The sequence below is a fragment of the Salmo salar genome, chromosome ssa17 (assembly GCF_905237065.1).
Source record: "Salmo salar chromosome ssa17, Ssal_v3.1, whole genome shotgun sequence".
Lineage (NCBI taxonomy): Eukaryota > Metazoa > Chordata > Actinopteri > Salmoniformes > Salmonidae > Salmo > Salmo salar.
In genome coordinates, this window is record NC_059458.1 from 46,114,759 (window position 1) to 46,126,905 (window position 12,147).

The 12,147-nt window shown below is 43.5% G+C and overlaps 1 protein-coding gene across 2 annotated transcripts in view; it reads right to left on the minus strand.

Annotated features, from left to right (window-relative positions):
- LOC106577464 (solute carrier family 15 member 1) overlaps positions 1 to 10,318 on the minus strand; it is a 155,209-nt gene extending 144,891 nt beyond the window's left edge. The window contains exons 1-3 of one of the 2 annotated variants that reach the window (XM_045699653.1): positions 10,056 to 10,318; positions 9,386 to 9,420; positions 4,290 to 4,374 (exon numbers count right to left, since the gene is read on the minus strand). In XM_045699653.1, coding sequence (XP_045555609.1) covers positions 4,290 to 4,374; positions 9,386 to 9,420; positions 10,056 to 10,062 — 127 coding nt within the window. In that variant the 5' untranslated portion in view covers positions 10,063 to 10,318. The remainder of the gene's footprint in view (positions 1 to 4,289; positions 4,375 to 9,385; positions 9,421 to 10,055) is intronic. The other variant, XM_045699654.1, reaches the window with a different exon arrangement.
- Between the last annotated feature and the right edge of the window lie 1,829 nt (positions 10,319 to 12,147).

Sequence of the window (12,147 nt, forward strand, 5' to 3'; positions counted from 1 at the left end):
TCAATATGTCCATCTACAGCACCAACACCGCTAGGGAGGAGAACAGAACCACAACAGAACCACTCAATATGTCCATCTACAGCACCAACACCACTAGGGGGGAGAACAGAACCACAACAGAACCACTCAATATGTCCATCTACAGCACCATCACCACTAGGGAGGAGAACAGAACCACAACAGAACCACTCAATATGTCCATCTACAGCACCAACACCACTAGGGAGGAGAACAGAACCACAATAGAACCACTCAATATGTCCATCTACAGGACCAGCACCACTAGGGAGGAGAACAGAACCACAACAGAACCACTCAATATGTCCACCTACAGCACCAACACCACTAGGGAGGAGAACAGAACCACAATAGAACCACTCAATATGTCCATCTACAGCACCAGCACCACTGGGGAGGAGAACAGAACCACTACAGAACCACTCAATATGTCCATCTACAGCACCAGCACCACTAGGGAGGAGAACAGAACCACTCAATATGTCCATCTACAGCACCAACACCACTAGGGAGGAGAACAGAACCACAACAGAACCACTCAATATGTCCATCTACAGCACCAGCACCGCTAGGGAGGAGAACAGAACCACAACAGAACCACTCAATATGTCCATCTACAGCACCAACACCACTAGGGAGGAGAACAGAACAACAACAGAACCACTCAATATGTCCATCTACAGCACCAACACCACTAGGGAGGAGAACAGAACCACAACAGAACCACTCAATATGTCCATCTACAGCACCAACACCGCTAGGGAGGAGAACAGAACCACAACAGAACCACTCAATATGTCCATCTACAGCACCAACACCACTAGGGGGGAGAACAGAACCACAACAGAACCACTCAATATGTCCATCTACAGCACCATCACCACTAGGGAGGAGAACAGAACCACAACAGAACCACTCAATATGTCCATCTACAGCACCAACACCACTAGGGAGGAGAACAGAACCACTCAATATGTCCATCTACAGCACCAGTACCACTAGGGGAGGAGAACAGAACCACAACAGAACCTCTCAATATGTCCATCTACAGGACCAGCAACACTAGGGAGGAGAACAGAACCACAACAGAACCACTCAATATGTCCATCTACAGGACCAGCACCACTAGGGAGGAGAACAGAACCACAACAGAACCACTCAATATGTCCACCTACAGCACCAACACCACTAGGGAGGAGAACAGAACCACAATAGAACCACTCAATATGTCCATCTACAGCACCAGCACCACTGGGGAGGAGAACAGAACCACAACAGAACCACTCAATATGTCCATCTACAGCACCAGCACCACTAGGGAGGAGAACAGAACCACTCAATATGTCCATCTACAGCACCAACACCACTAGGGAGGAGAACAGAACCACAACAGAACCTAACATTGGTCAATGCAATGTAACTACCAAAGAGTTATTTACATTCTGTAGTAAACACTGATATCTGCTAACATAGAGAGGTGTGATTGGCTCAGCTCTCTGCTATCTGTTAACATAGAGAGGTGTGATTGGCTCTGCTCTCTGCTATCTGTTAACATAGAGAGTTGTGATTGGCTCTGCTCTCTGCTATCTGTTAACATAGAGAGGTGTGATTGGCTCTGCTATCTGTTAACATAGAGAGATGTGATTGGCTCTGCTCATTGCTATCTGTTAACATAGAGAGGTATGATTGGCTCAGCTCTCTGCTATCTGTTAACATAGAGAGGTGTGATTGGCTCAGCTCTCTGCTATCTGTTAACATAGAGAGATGTGATTGGCTCTGCTATCTGTTAACATCGAGAGGTGTGATTGGCTCTGCTCTCTGTTAACATAGAGAGGTGTGTTTGGCTCTGCTTTCTGCTAACATAGAGAGTTGTGATTGGCTCAGCTTTCTGCTAACATAGAGAGTTGTGATTGGCTCAGCTCTCTGCTATCTGTTAACATAGAGAGATGTGATTGGCTCTGCTATCTGTTAACATCGAGAGGTGTGATTGGCTCTGCTCTCTGCTATCTGTTAACATAGAGAGGTGTGATTGGCTCTGCTATCTGTTAACATAGAGAGGTGTGATTGGCTCAGCTCTCTGCTATCTGTTAACATAGAGAGGTGTGTTTGGCTCTGCTTTCTGCTAACATAGAGAGTTGTGATTGGCTCTGCTCTCTGCTATCTGTTAACATAGAGAGGTGTGATTGGCTCTGCTATCTGTTAACATAGAGAGATGTGATTGGCTCTGCTCATTGCTATCTGTTAACATAGAGAGGTGTGATTGGCTCAGCTCTCTGCTATCTGTTAACATAGAGAGGTGATATTGGCTCAGCTCTCTGCTAACATAGAGAGTTGTGATTGGCTCAGCTCTCTGCTATCTGTTAACATAGAGAGATGTGATTGGCTCTGCTATCTGTTAACATCGAGAGGTGCGATTGGCTCTGCTCTCTGCTATCTGTTAACATAGAGAGGTGTGATTGGCTCTGCTATCTGTTAACATAGAGAGGTGTGATTGGCTCAGCTCTCTGCTATCTGTTAACATAGAGAGGTGTGTTTGGCTCTGCTTTCTGCTAACATAGAGAGTTGTGATTGGCTCTGCTCTCTGCTATCTGTTAACATAGAGAGGTGTGATTGGCTCTGCTCTCTGCTATCTGTTAACATAGAGAGTTGTGATTGGCTCTGCTCTCTGCTATCTGTTAACATAGAGAGGTGTGATTGGCTCTGCTATCTGTTAACATAGAGAGATGTGATTGGCTCTGCTCATTGCTATCTGTTAACATAGAGAGGTGTGATTGGCTCAGCTCTCTGCTATCTGTTAACATAGAGAGGTGTGATTGGCTCTGCTCTCTGCTATCTGTTAACATAGAGAGTTGTGATTGGCTCTGCTCTCTGCTATCTGTTAACATAGAGAGGTGTGATTGGCTCTGCTATCTGTTAACATAGAGAGATGTGATTGGCTCTGCTCATTGCTATCTGTTAACATAGAGAGGTATGATTGGCTCAGCTCTCTGCTATCTGTTAACATAGAGAGGTGTGATTGGCTCAGCTCTCTGCTATCTGTTAACATAGAGAGATGTGATTGGCTCTGCTATCTGTTAACATCGAGAGGTGTGATTGGCTCTGCTCTCTGTTAACATAGAGAGGTGTGTTTGGCTCTGCTTTCTGCTAACATAGAGAGTTGTGATTGGCTCAGCTTTCTGCTAACATAGAGAGTTGTGATTGGCTCAGCTCTCTGCTATCTGTTAACATAGAGAGATGTGATTGGCTCTGCTATCTGTTAACATCGAGAGGTGTGATTGGCTCTGCTCTCTGCTATCTGTTAACATAGAGAGGTGTGATTGGCTCTGCTATCTGTTAACATAGAGAGGTGTGATTGGCTCAGCTCTCTGCTATCTGTTAACATAGAGAGGTGTGTTTGGCTCTGCTTTCTGCTAACATAGAGAGTTGTGATTGGCTCTGCTCTCTGCTATCTGTTAACATAGAGAGGTGTGATTGGCTCTGCTATCTGTTAACATAGAGAGATGTGATTGGCTCTGCTCATTGCTATCTGTTAACATAGAGAGGTGTGATTGGCTCAGCTCTCTGCTATCTGTTAACATAGAGAGGTGATATTGGCTCAGCTCTCTGCTAACATAGAGAGTTGTGATTGGCTCAGCTCTCTGCTATCTGTTAACATAGAGAGATGTGATTGGCTCTGCTATCTGTTAACATCGAGAGGTGCGATTGGCTCTGCTCTCTGCTATCTGTTAACATAGAGAGGTGTGATTGGCTCTGCTATCTGTTAACATAGAGAGGTGTGATTGGCTCAGCTCTCTGCTATCTGTTAACATAGAGAGGTGTGTTTGGCTCTGCTTTCTGCTAACATAGAGAGTTGTGATTGGCTCTGCTCTCTGCTATCTGTTAACATAGAGAGGTGTGATTGGCTCTGCTCTCTGCTATCTGTTAACATAGAGAGTTGTGATTGGCTCTGCTCTCTGCTATCTGTTAACATAGAGAGGTGTGATTGGCTCTGCTATCTGTTAACATAGAGAGATGTGATTGGCTCTGCTCATTGCTATCTGTTAACATAGAGAGGTGTGATTGGCTCAGCTCTCTGCTATCTGTTAACATAGAGAGGTGTGATTGGCTCAGCTCTCTGCTAACATAGAGAGGTGTGATTGGCTCTGCTCTCTGCTATCTGTTAACATAGAGAGATGTGATTGGCTCACCTCTCTGCTATCTGTTACCATAGAGAGGTGTGATTGGCTCAGCTCTCTGTTACCATAGAGAGGTGTGTTGTGGGATTGGCTCACCTCGCATGCCATAGTAGGAGAAACGTTCGCAGAACTCATTGACCACGATGAAGAAGATACTGAGAGGATACCCGCAGACATCCACCTGGACACAGAGGAGCAGACAGATTTGGAGGTCACCTTTACGTCACCAAATCAAATGTTATTTGGCAAATACACATGTTTAGCAGATGTTTTTGTAGGTGTAGTGAAATGTTCCTAGCTCCAACAGTAATATCTAACTAAATGCTTGTGTTCCCAGCTCCAACAGTGCAGTAATATCTAACTAAATGCTTGTGTTCCCAGCTCCAACAGTAATATCTAACTAAATGCTTGTGTTCCCAGCTCCAACAGTAGTATCTAACTAAATGCTTGTGTTCCCAGCTCCAACAGTGCAGTAATATCTAACTAAATGCTTGTGTTCCCAGCTCCAACAGTGCAGTAATATCTAACTAAATGCTTGTGTTCCCAGCTCCAACAGTAATATCTAACTAAATGCTTGTGTTCCCAGCTCCAACAGTGCAGTAGTATCTAACTAAATGCTTGTGTTCCCAGCTCCAACAGTAATATCTAACTAAATGCTTGTGTTCCCAGCTCCAACAGTAGTATCTAACTAAATGCTTGTGTTCCCAGCTCCAACAGTGCAGTAATATCTAACTAAATGCTTGTGTTCCCAGCTCCAACAGTGCAGTAATATCTAACTAAATGCTTGTGTTCCCAGCTCCAACAGTAATATCTAACTAAATGCTTGTGTTCCCAGCTCCAACAGTGCAGTAGTATCTAACTAAATGCTTGTGTTCCCAGCTCCAACAGTAATATCTAACTAAATGCTTGTGTTTCTAGCTCCAACAGTAGTATCTAACTAAATGCTTGTGTTTCTAGCTCCAACAGTAGTATCTAACTAAATGCTTGTGTTCCCAGCTCCAACAGTGCAGTAATATCTAACTAAATGCTTGTGTTTCTAGCTCCAACAGTGCAGTAGTATCTAACTAAATGCTTGTGTTCCCAGCTCCAACAGTGCAGTAGTGTCTAACTAAATGCTTGTGTTTCTAGCTCCAACAGTAATATCTAACTAAATGCTTGTGTTCCTAGCTCCAACAGTACAGTAGTATCTAACTAAATGCTTGTGTTCCCAGCACCAACAGTAGTATCTAACTAAATGCTTGTGTTCCCAGCTCCAACAGTGCAGTAGTGTCTAACTAAATGCTTGTGTTTCTAGCTCCAACAGTAATATCTAAACTAAATGCTTGTGTTCCTAACTCCAACAGTGCAGTAATATCTAACAATACACAACAACACCCATAATACACACAAATCTAAAAGTAAAATAATGGAATTAAAAAAGATATAAATATCAGGACCAGCAATGTCGGAGTGGCATTGGCTAAAAATACAGTAAAATAGAATACAGTAAAATAGAATACAGTATATACATATGAGATGAGTAAAGCAGTAGAATAGAATACAGTAGATACATATGAGATGAGTAAAGCAGTAAAATAGAATACAGTAGATACATGTGAGATGAGTAAAATACAGTAGAATAGAATACAGTAGATACATATGAGATGAGTAAAGCAGTAGAATAGAATACAGTAGATACATATGAGATGAGTAAAGCAGTAGATTATAATACAGTAGATACATGTGAGATGAGTAAAGCAGTAAAATTGAATACTTCCACTGGTTTGAAGGAAATAGTCCAAGAGCCTCGGGATGAGATGGGTAGCAGCAGATTTTAGGTGGGGGTGTGGTCCGAGAGTCTCAGCCTTCTTCACCACACTGTCTGTGTGGGTGGACCATTTCAGATCGTCAGTGATGTGTACGCCAACGAACTTAAAACTTTCTACCTTCTCCACTACTGTCCCTTCAATGTGGATAGGGGGGTGCTCCCTCTGCTGTTTCCTGAAGTCCACAATCATCTCCTTTGTTTTGTTGACGTTGAGTGAGAGGTTGCTTTCCTGGTACCACTCCACCAGAGCCCTCACATCCTCCCTGTAGGCTGTCTCGTCATCGTTGGTAATCAAGCCCACCCACTATTGTTGTGTCGTCTGCAAACTTGATGGTTGAGTTGGAGGCGTGCATGGCCACGCAGTCGTGGATGAACAGGAAGTACAGGAGGGGGCTGAGCATGCACCCTTGTTGGGCCCCTGTGTAGGTCAGCCTAGTGGAGGTGATGTTTCCTACCTTCACCACCTGGGGGGCGGCCCGTCAGGAAGTCCAGGACCCAGTTGCACAGCAGGGGCGGGGTTGAGACCCAGGGCCCCTTAATGATGAGCTTGGAGGGTACTATGGTGTTGAATGCTGAGCTATAGTCAATGAACAGCATTCTTACATAGGTATTCCTCTTGTCCAGATGGGATAGGGCAGTGTGCAGTGGGATGGCAATTGCATCGTCTGTGGATCTGTTGGGGCGGTAAGCAAATTGGAGTGGGTCTAAGGTTTCAGGTAAGGTGGAGGTGATATGATCCTTAACTAGCCTCTCAAAGCACTTCATGATGACAGGAGTGAGTGCTACAGGGCGATAGTCATTTAGTTCAGTTATCTTTGCTTTCTTGGGTACAGGAACAATAGTGGCCATCTTGAAGCAAGTGGGGACAGCAGACTGGGATAAGGAGAGATTGAATATGTCCGTAAACACTACAGCCAGCTGGTCTGATCATGATCTGAGGACGCGGCTAGGGATGCCGTCTGGGCCGGCAGCCTTGCGAGGGTTAACACATTTAAATGTCTTACTCACGGCGGCCACGGAGAAGGAGAGCGCACAGTCCTTGGTAGCGGGCCGCATCGGTGGCACTGTGTTATCCTCAAAACGGGTGAAGAAGGTGTTTAACTTGTCTGGAAGCAAGACGTCGGTGTCCGTGACGTGACTGGTTTTCCCTTTGTAATCTGGGATTGTCTGTAGCCTGGATCATCCTATATAACTACTGCAGTACACACCTTTTCTATTCTTATACTGCCCATACTATATATACTCTCCATCCTATAAAACTACTGTCTATACACAGCATCCTATATAACTATATAATTGCTAGGTATTATAGCATTGTTGGAGCTAGAAACACAAGCATATTGCTAGGTATTACTATTGGAGCTAGAAACACAAGCATATTGCTGGGTATTACTGTTGGAGCTAGAAACACAAGCATATTGCTAGGTATTACTGTTGGAGCTAGAAACACAAGCATATTGCTAGGTATTACTGTTGGAGCTAGAAACACAAGCATATTGCTAGGAATTACTGTTGGAGCTAGAAACACAAGCATATTGCTAGGTATTACTGTACTGTTGGAGCTAGAAACACAAGCATATTGCTAGGTATTACTGTACTGTTGGAGCTAGAAAAACAAGCATATTGCTAGGTATTACTGTTGGAGCTAGAAACACAAGCATATTGCTAGGTATTAATGTACTGTTGGAGCTAGAAACACAAGCATATTGCTAGGTATTAATGTACTGTTGGAGCTAGAAACACAAGCATATTGCTAGGTATTACTGTTGGAGCTAGAAACACAAGCATATTGCTAGGTATTACTGTTGGAGCTAGAAACACAAGCATATTGCTAGGTATTACTGTTGGAGCTAGAAACACAAGCATATTGCTAGGTATTACTGTACTGTTGGAGCTAGAAACACAAGCATATTGCTAGGTATTACTGTACTGTTGGAGCTAGAAAAACAAGCATATTGCTAGGTATTACTGTTGGAGCTAGAAACACAAGCATATTGCTAGGTATTAATGTACTGTTGGAGCTAGAAACACAAGCATATTGCTAGGTATTAATGTACTGTTGGAGCTAGAAACACAAGCATATTGCTAGGTATTACTGTTGGAGCTAGAAACACAAGCATATTGCTAGGTATTACTGTACTGTTGGAGCTAGAAACACAAGCATATTGCTAGGTATTACTGTTGGAGCTAGAAACACAAGCATATTGCTAGGTATTACTGTACTGTTGGAGCTAGAAACACAAGCATATTGCTGGGTATTACTGTACTGTTGGAGCTAGAAACACAAGCATATTGCTGGGTATTACTGTTGGAGCTGGAAACACAAGCATATTGCTAGGTATTACTGTACTGTTGGAGCTAGAAACACAAGCATATTGCTCGGTATTACTGTTGGAGCTAGAAACACAAGCATATTGTTAGGTATTACTGTTGGAGCTAGAAACAAAAGCATATTGCTCTGGATTACTGTTGGAGCTAGAAACAAAAGCATATTGCTAGGTATTACTGTACAGTTGGAGCTAGAAACACAAGCATATTGCTAGGTATTACTGTTGGAGCTAGAAACACAAGCATATTGCTCGGTATTACTGTACTGTTGGAGCTAGAAACACAAGCATATTGTTAGGTATTACTGTTGGAGCTAGAAACACAAGCATATTGCTAGGTATTACTGTTGGAGCTAGAAACACAAGCATATTGCTAGGTATTACTGTTGGAGCCAGAAACACAAGCATATTGCTGGGTATTACTGTTGGAGCTAGAAACACAAGCATATTGCTAGGTATTACTGCACTGTTGGAGCTAGAAACACAAGCATATTGCTAGGTATTACTGTTGGAACTAGAAACACAAGCATATTGTGTAACCGTTTCACTGCAACTGCGATGAATAGAGGAGTGATAACAGAATGATAGACAGTGAGAACGCACATAAAGCTGGACCTTATAATCTTGCATGTTGGTACTTACATGAAATATTTTCTTAACGACAGCTTTGAGTGAAACTGCAAGTTGATGAAAAAAGATAAACAACCCAGAGAGAGAAAGAGAGAGAAAGAGAGAGAGAGAGAGAGAGAGAGAGAGAGAGAGAGAGAGAGAGAGAGAGAGACAGAGAGAGAGAGAGAGGAGACAGACAGAGAGACAGACAGACAGACAGACAGACAGACAGACAGACAGACAGACAGACAGACAGACAGACAGACAGAGAGAGGGAGAGAGAGGGGAGAGAGAGAGAGAGAGGGGAGAGAGAGAGAGAGAGAGAGAGAGAGAGAGAGAGAGAGAGAGAGAGAGAGAGAGAGAGAGAGAGAGGGGAGAGAGAGAGAGAGAGAGAGAGGGGAGGGAGAGAGAGAGAGACAGCATGAAAGGTGTGGGGGTCTGGTTCTTACCTTTCTTTTGGGCTTCTTCACATCGATGTCTTTGTCTGTCAGGGGAAAAGGTAATTCAGTGTTAGTCATTATCCAACATAATAAAGAGTTCATGACACAATCATGATGACGGTTCAGTGTTAAACTTATCAGAACGCCGAAGAAGTGTGTGGTTGGCAGCGACCACAGCTGCAAAAAAGGTGTTTGTACAAAGGGAGATTCCACCTCATCATATACCAGTACAGAAATGGCTGCTCACATTCAAGGAAATTGGTTAGGGAGTTCATTATATAATATATAATGTATTGTATGAATCCTATACATTGAAATAATACAAAATGAATGCGGAAAAACTCAATCTTGACACAATCACGCAAACTGACCAAACATCGAATCAATGATAAAATGATCCAAAAAGATCCTTCTTCAGTACAGCAAAATATAATTAGCATTAAATTAGTAGAATTAACAGTTTAAAAATATTTTGATCATTTTTGCAGAGTAAATTATTATAAATAGTTAATTCTATGAAAATTGATTAAATCGGGACTGAATGCATTTCATGTTTATCGTGGTTTTATTGTCTATATCAAATTCTGAAAGAAACATTCAGAAATATTCCACAAAGATACTGTGATCCTCTGGGAGATGATGGAGTTGTATTCAGTATTTCCCTTCTCCTCTCACCCACCTGTCATGGCTGCAGTGACTTGAGAAGACTCCTAGTCCTCTCTCTGTTCAATATCCTTCACAAGGGGAGTCACGGTCCAAGACAGTCCAGAAGGATTATGGTTAGTATATCAGGAAGTATCTCCCTCTGATCCCGAGGAAGACTCTGCACGGGGCTTTTATAACCTGTCCCCAAGCAGAGTCCTCACCTCCCACAATGCACCTCCCACTGGACTGGTACATCACCTGTCCCCCTGCAGAGCCCTCACCTCCCACAATGCACCTCCCACTGGACTGTGCCCTGTCTTTATGGTGCCTTGTGCCACAACACCAGAGGAGAGGTGGGACAGGTGAATATGGGGACAGGGGCCAGGGAGGAGAGATACAGGTACAGAACCTGTCCCCCAGCAGAGCCCTCACCTCACACAACACCAGAGGACAGGTGGGACAGGTGAAATATGGGGACAGGGGCCAGGGGGGGAGAGATACAGGTACAGAACCTGTCCCCCAGCAGAGCCCTCACCTCACACAACACCAGAGGAGAGGTGGGACAGGTAAAATATGGGGACAGGGGCCAGGGGGGAAGAGATACAGGTACAGAACCTGTCCCCCAGCAGAGCCCTCACCTCACACAACACCAGAGGACAGGTGGGACAGGTGAAAAATATGGGGACAGGGGCCAGGGGGGGAGAGATACAGGTACAGAACCTGTCCCCCAGCAGAGCCCTCACCTCACACAACACCAGAGGACAGGTGGGACAGGTAAAATATGGGGACAGGGGCCAGGGGGGAGAGATACAGGTACAGAACTATATTGAACAGAATCAGCTTTCTATCAGTAATTACTGTATGACTCAGGGAGAATGATGAGGGTCCTCTCATATAGAGAGATATAGTAGAGAGAGAGAGAGAGAGAGACATTTATAATAACATTTGATTTTAAGGAGAGACAGAGAGAGGCGAAAGAGAGAGAGAGGAGAGACAGAGAGAGGAGAAAGAGAGAGAGAGGAAAAAGAGAAAGAGAAGTATGAGAGAGGATATATACAGAGAGAGATGTGATAGAGGACCGGATTTAGGGGTTTAAATGACAGAGAGACATCAGTACAGTTTATAACCCCTGGCTTCACTATTTAACCAGATAGACTAGTACAGTACAGTATATAACCCCTGGCTTCACTATTTAACCAGATAGACTAGTACAGTACAGTATATAACCCCTGGCTTCACTATTTAACCAGATAGACTAGTACAGTACAGTATATAACCCCTGGCTTCACTATTTAACCAGATAGACTAGTACAGTACAGTATATAACCCCTGGCTGCACTATTTAACCAGATAGACTAGTACAGTACAGTATATAACCCCTGGCTTCACTATTTAACCAGATAGACTAGTACAGTACAGTATATAACCCCTGGCTTCACTATTTAACCAGATAGACTAGTACAGTACAGTATATAACCCCTGGCTTCACTATTTAACCAGATAGACTAGTACAGTACAGTATATAACCCCTGGCTTCACTATTTAACCAGATAGACTAGTACAGTACATTATATAACCCCTGGCTTCACTATTTAGTAGAATGAAAAGTAGCAGACCAGCTGATGCTACTTGCTGAGTGACGTGGCTACGGCTAATCAGCTACTTGGCAGATAACCCTCACGTGCATCAGGGAATTAGTAATGACCCAACACGTTTCTCTTGACCTGGTAGTATTATCTCGGCTGGAGTTCAAAGAGCAATGCATTAAAAGACTCTATGCCAAGTTAACAACAATAACACATTACTTTCCTACATCAATCTAACTCATGTCAACAGTATTCAAAAAGTATTTTTTTTTTTTCTCCCTCTTGTCAAAAAACACACATTTTTGTATATTAAATCCAGCAGATCAGAACCAGTGGATCGTACAGAATGAATAAACAGTGAGAGTTACACAGCCACTCACAGATGAACCATGGTCTTTGTCTCCTTTTTCATCTCATTGAATGAGACACACATAACACAAACAAGCCCCCGTCTATGATGTGTTACGTTGGAGAGAGGGAGAGGAGGAGTTATTTTACACGGGACAGAGAGACGTTTCGTTAAGACTCAGCTGCCAGTCT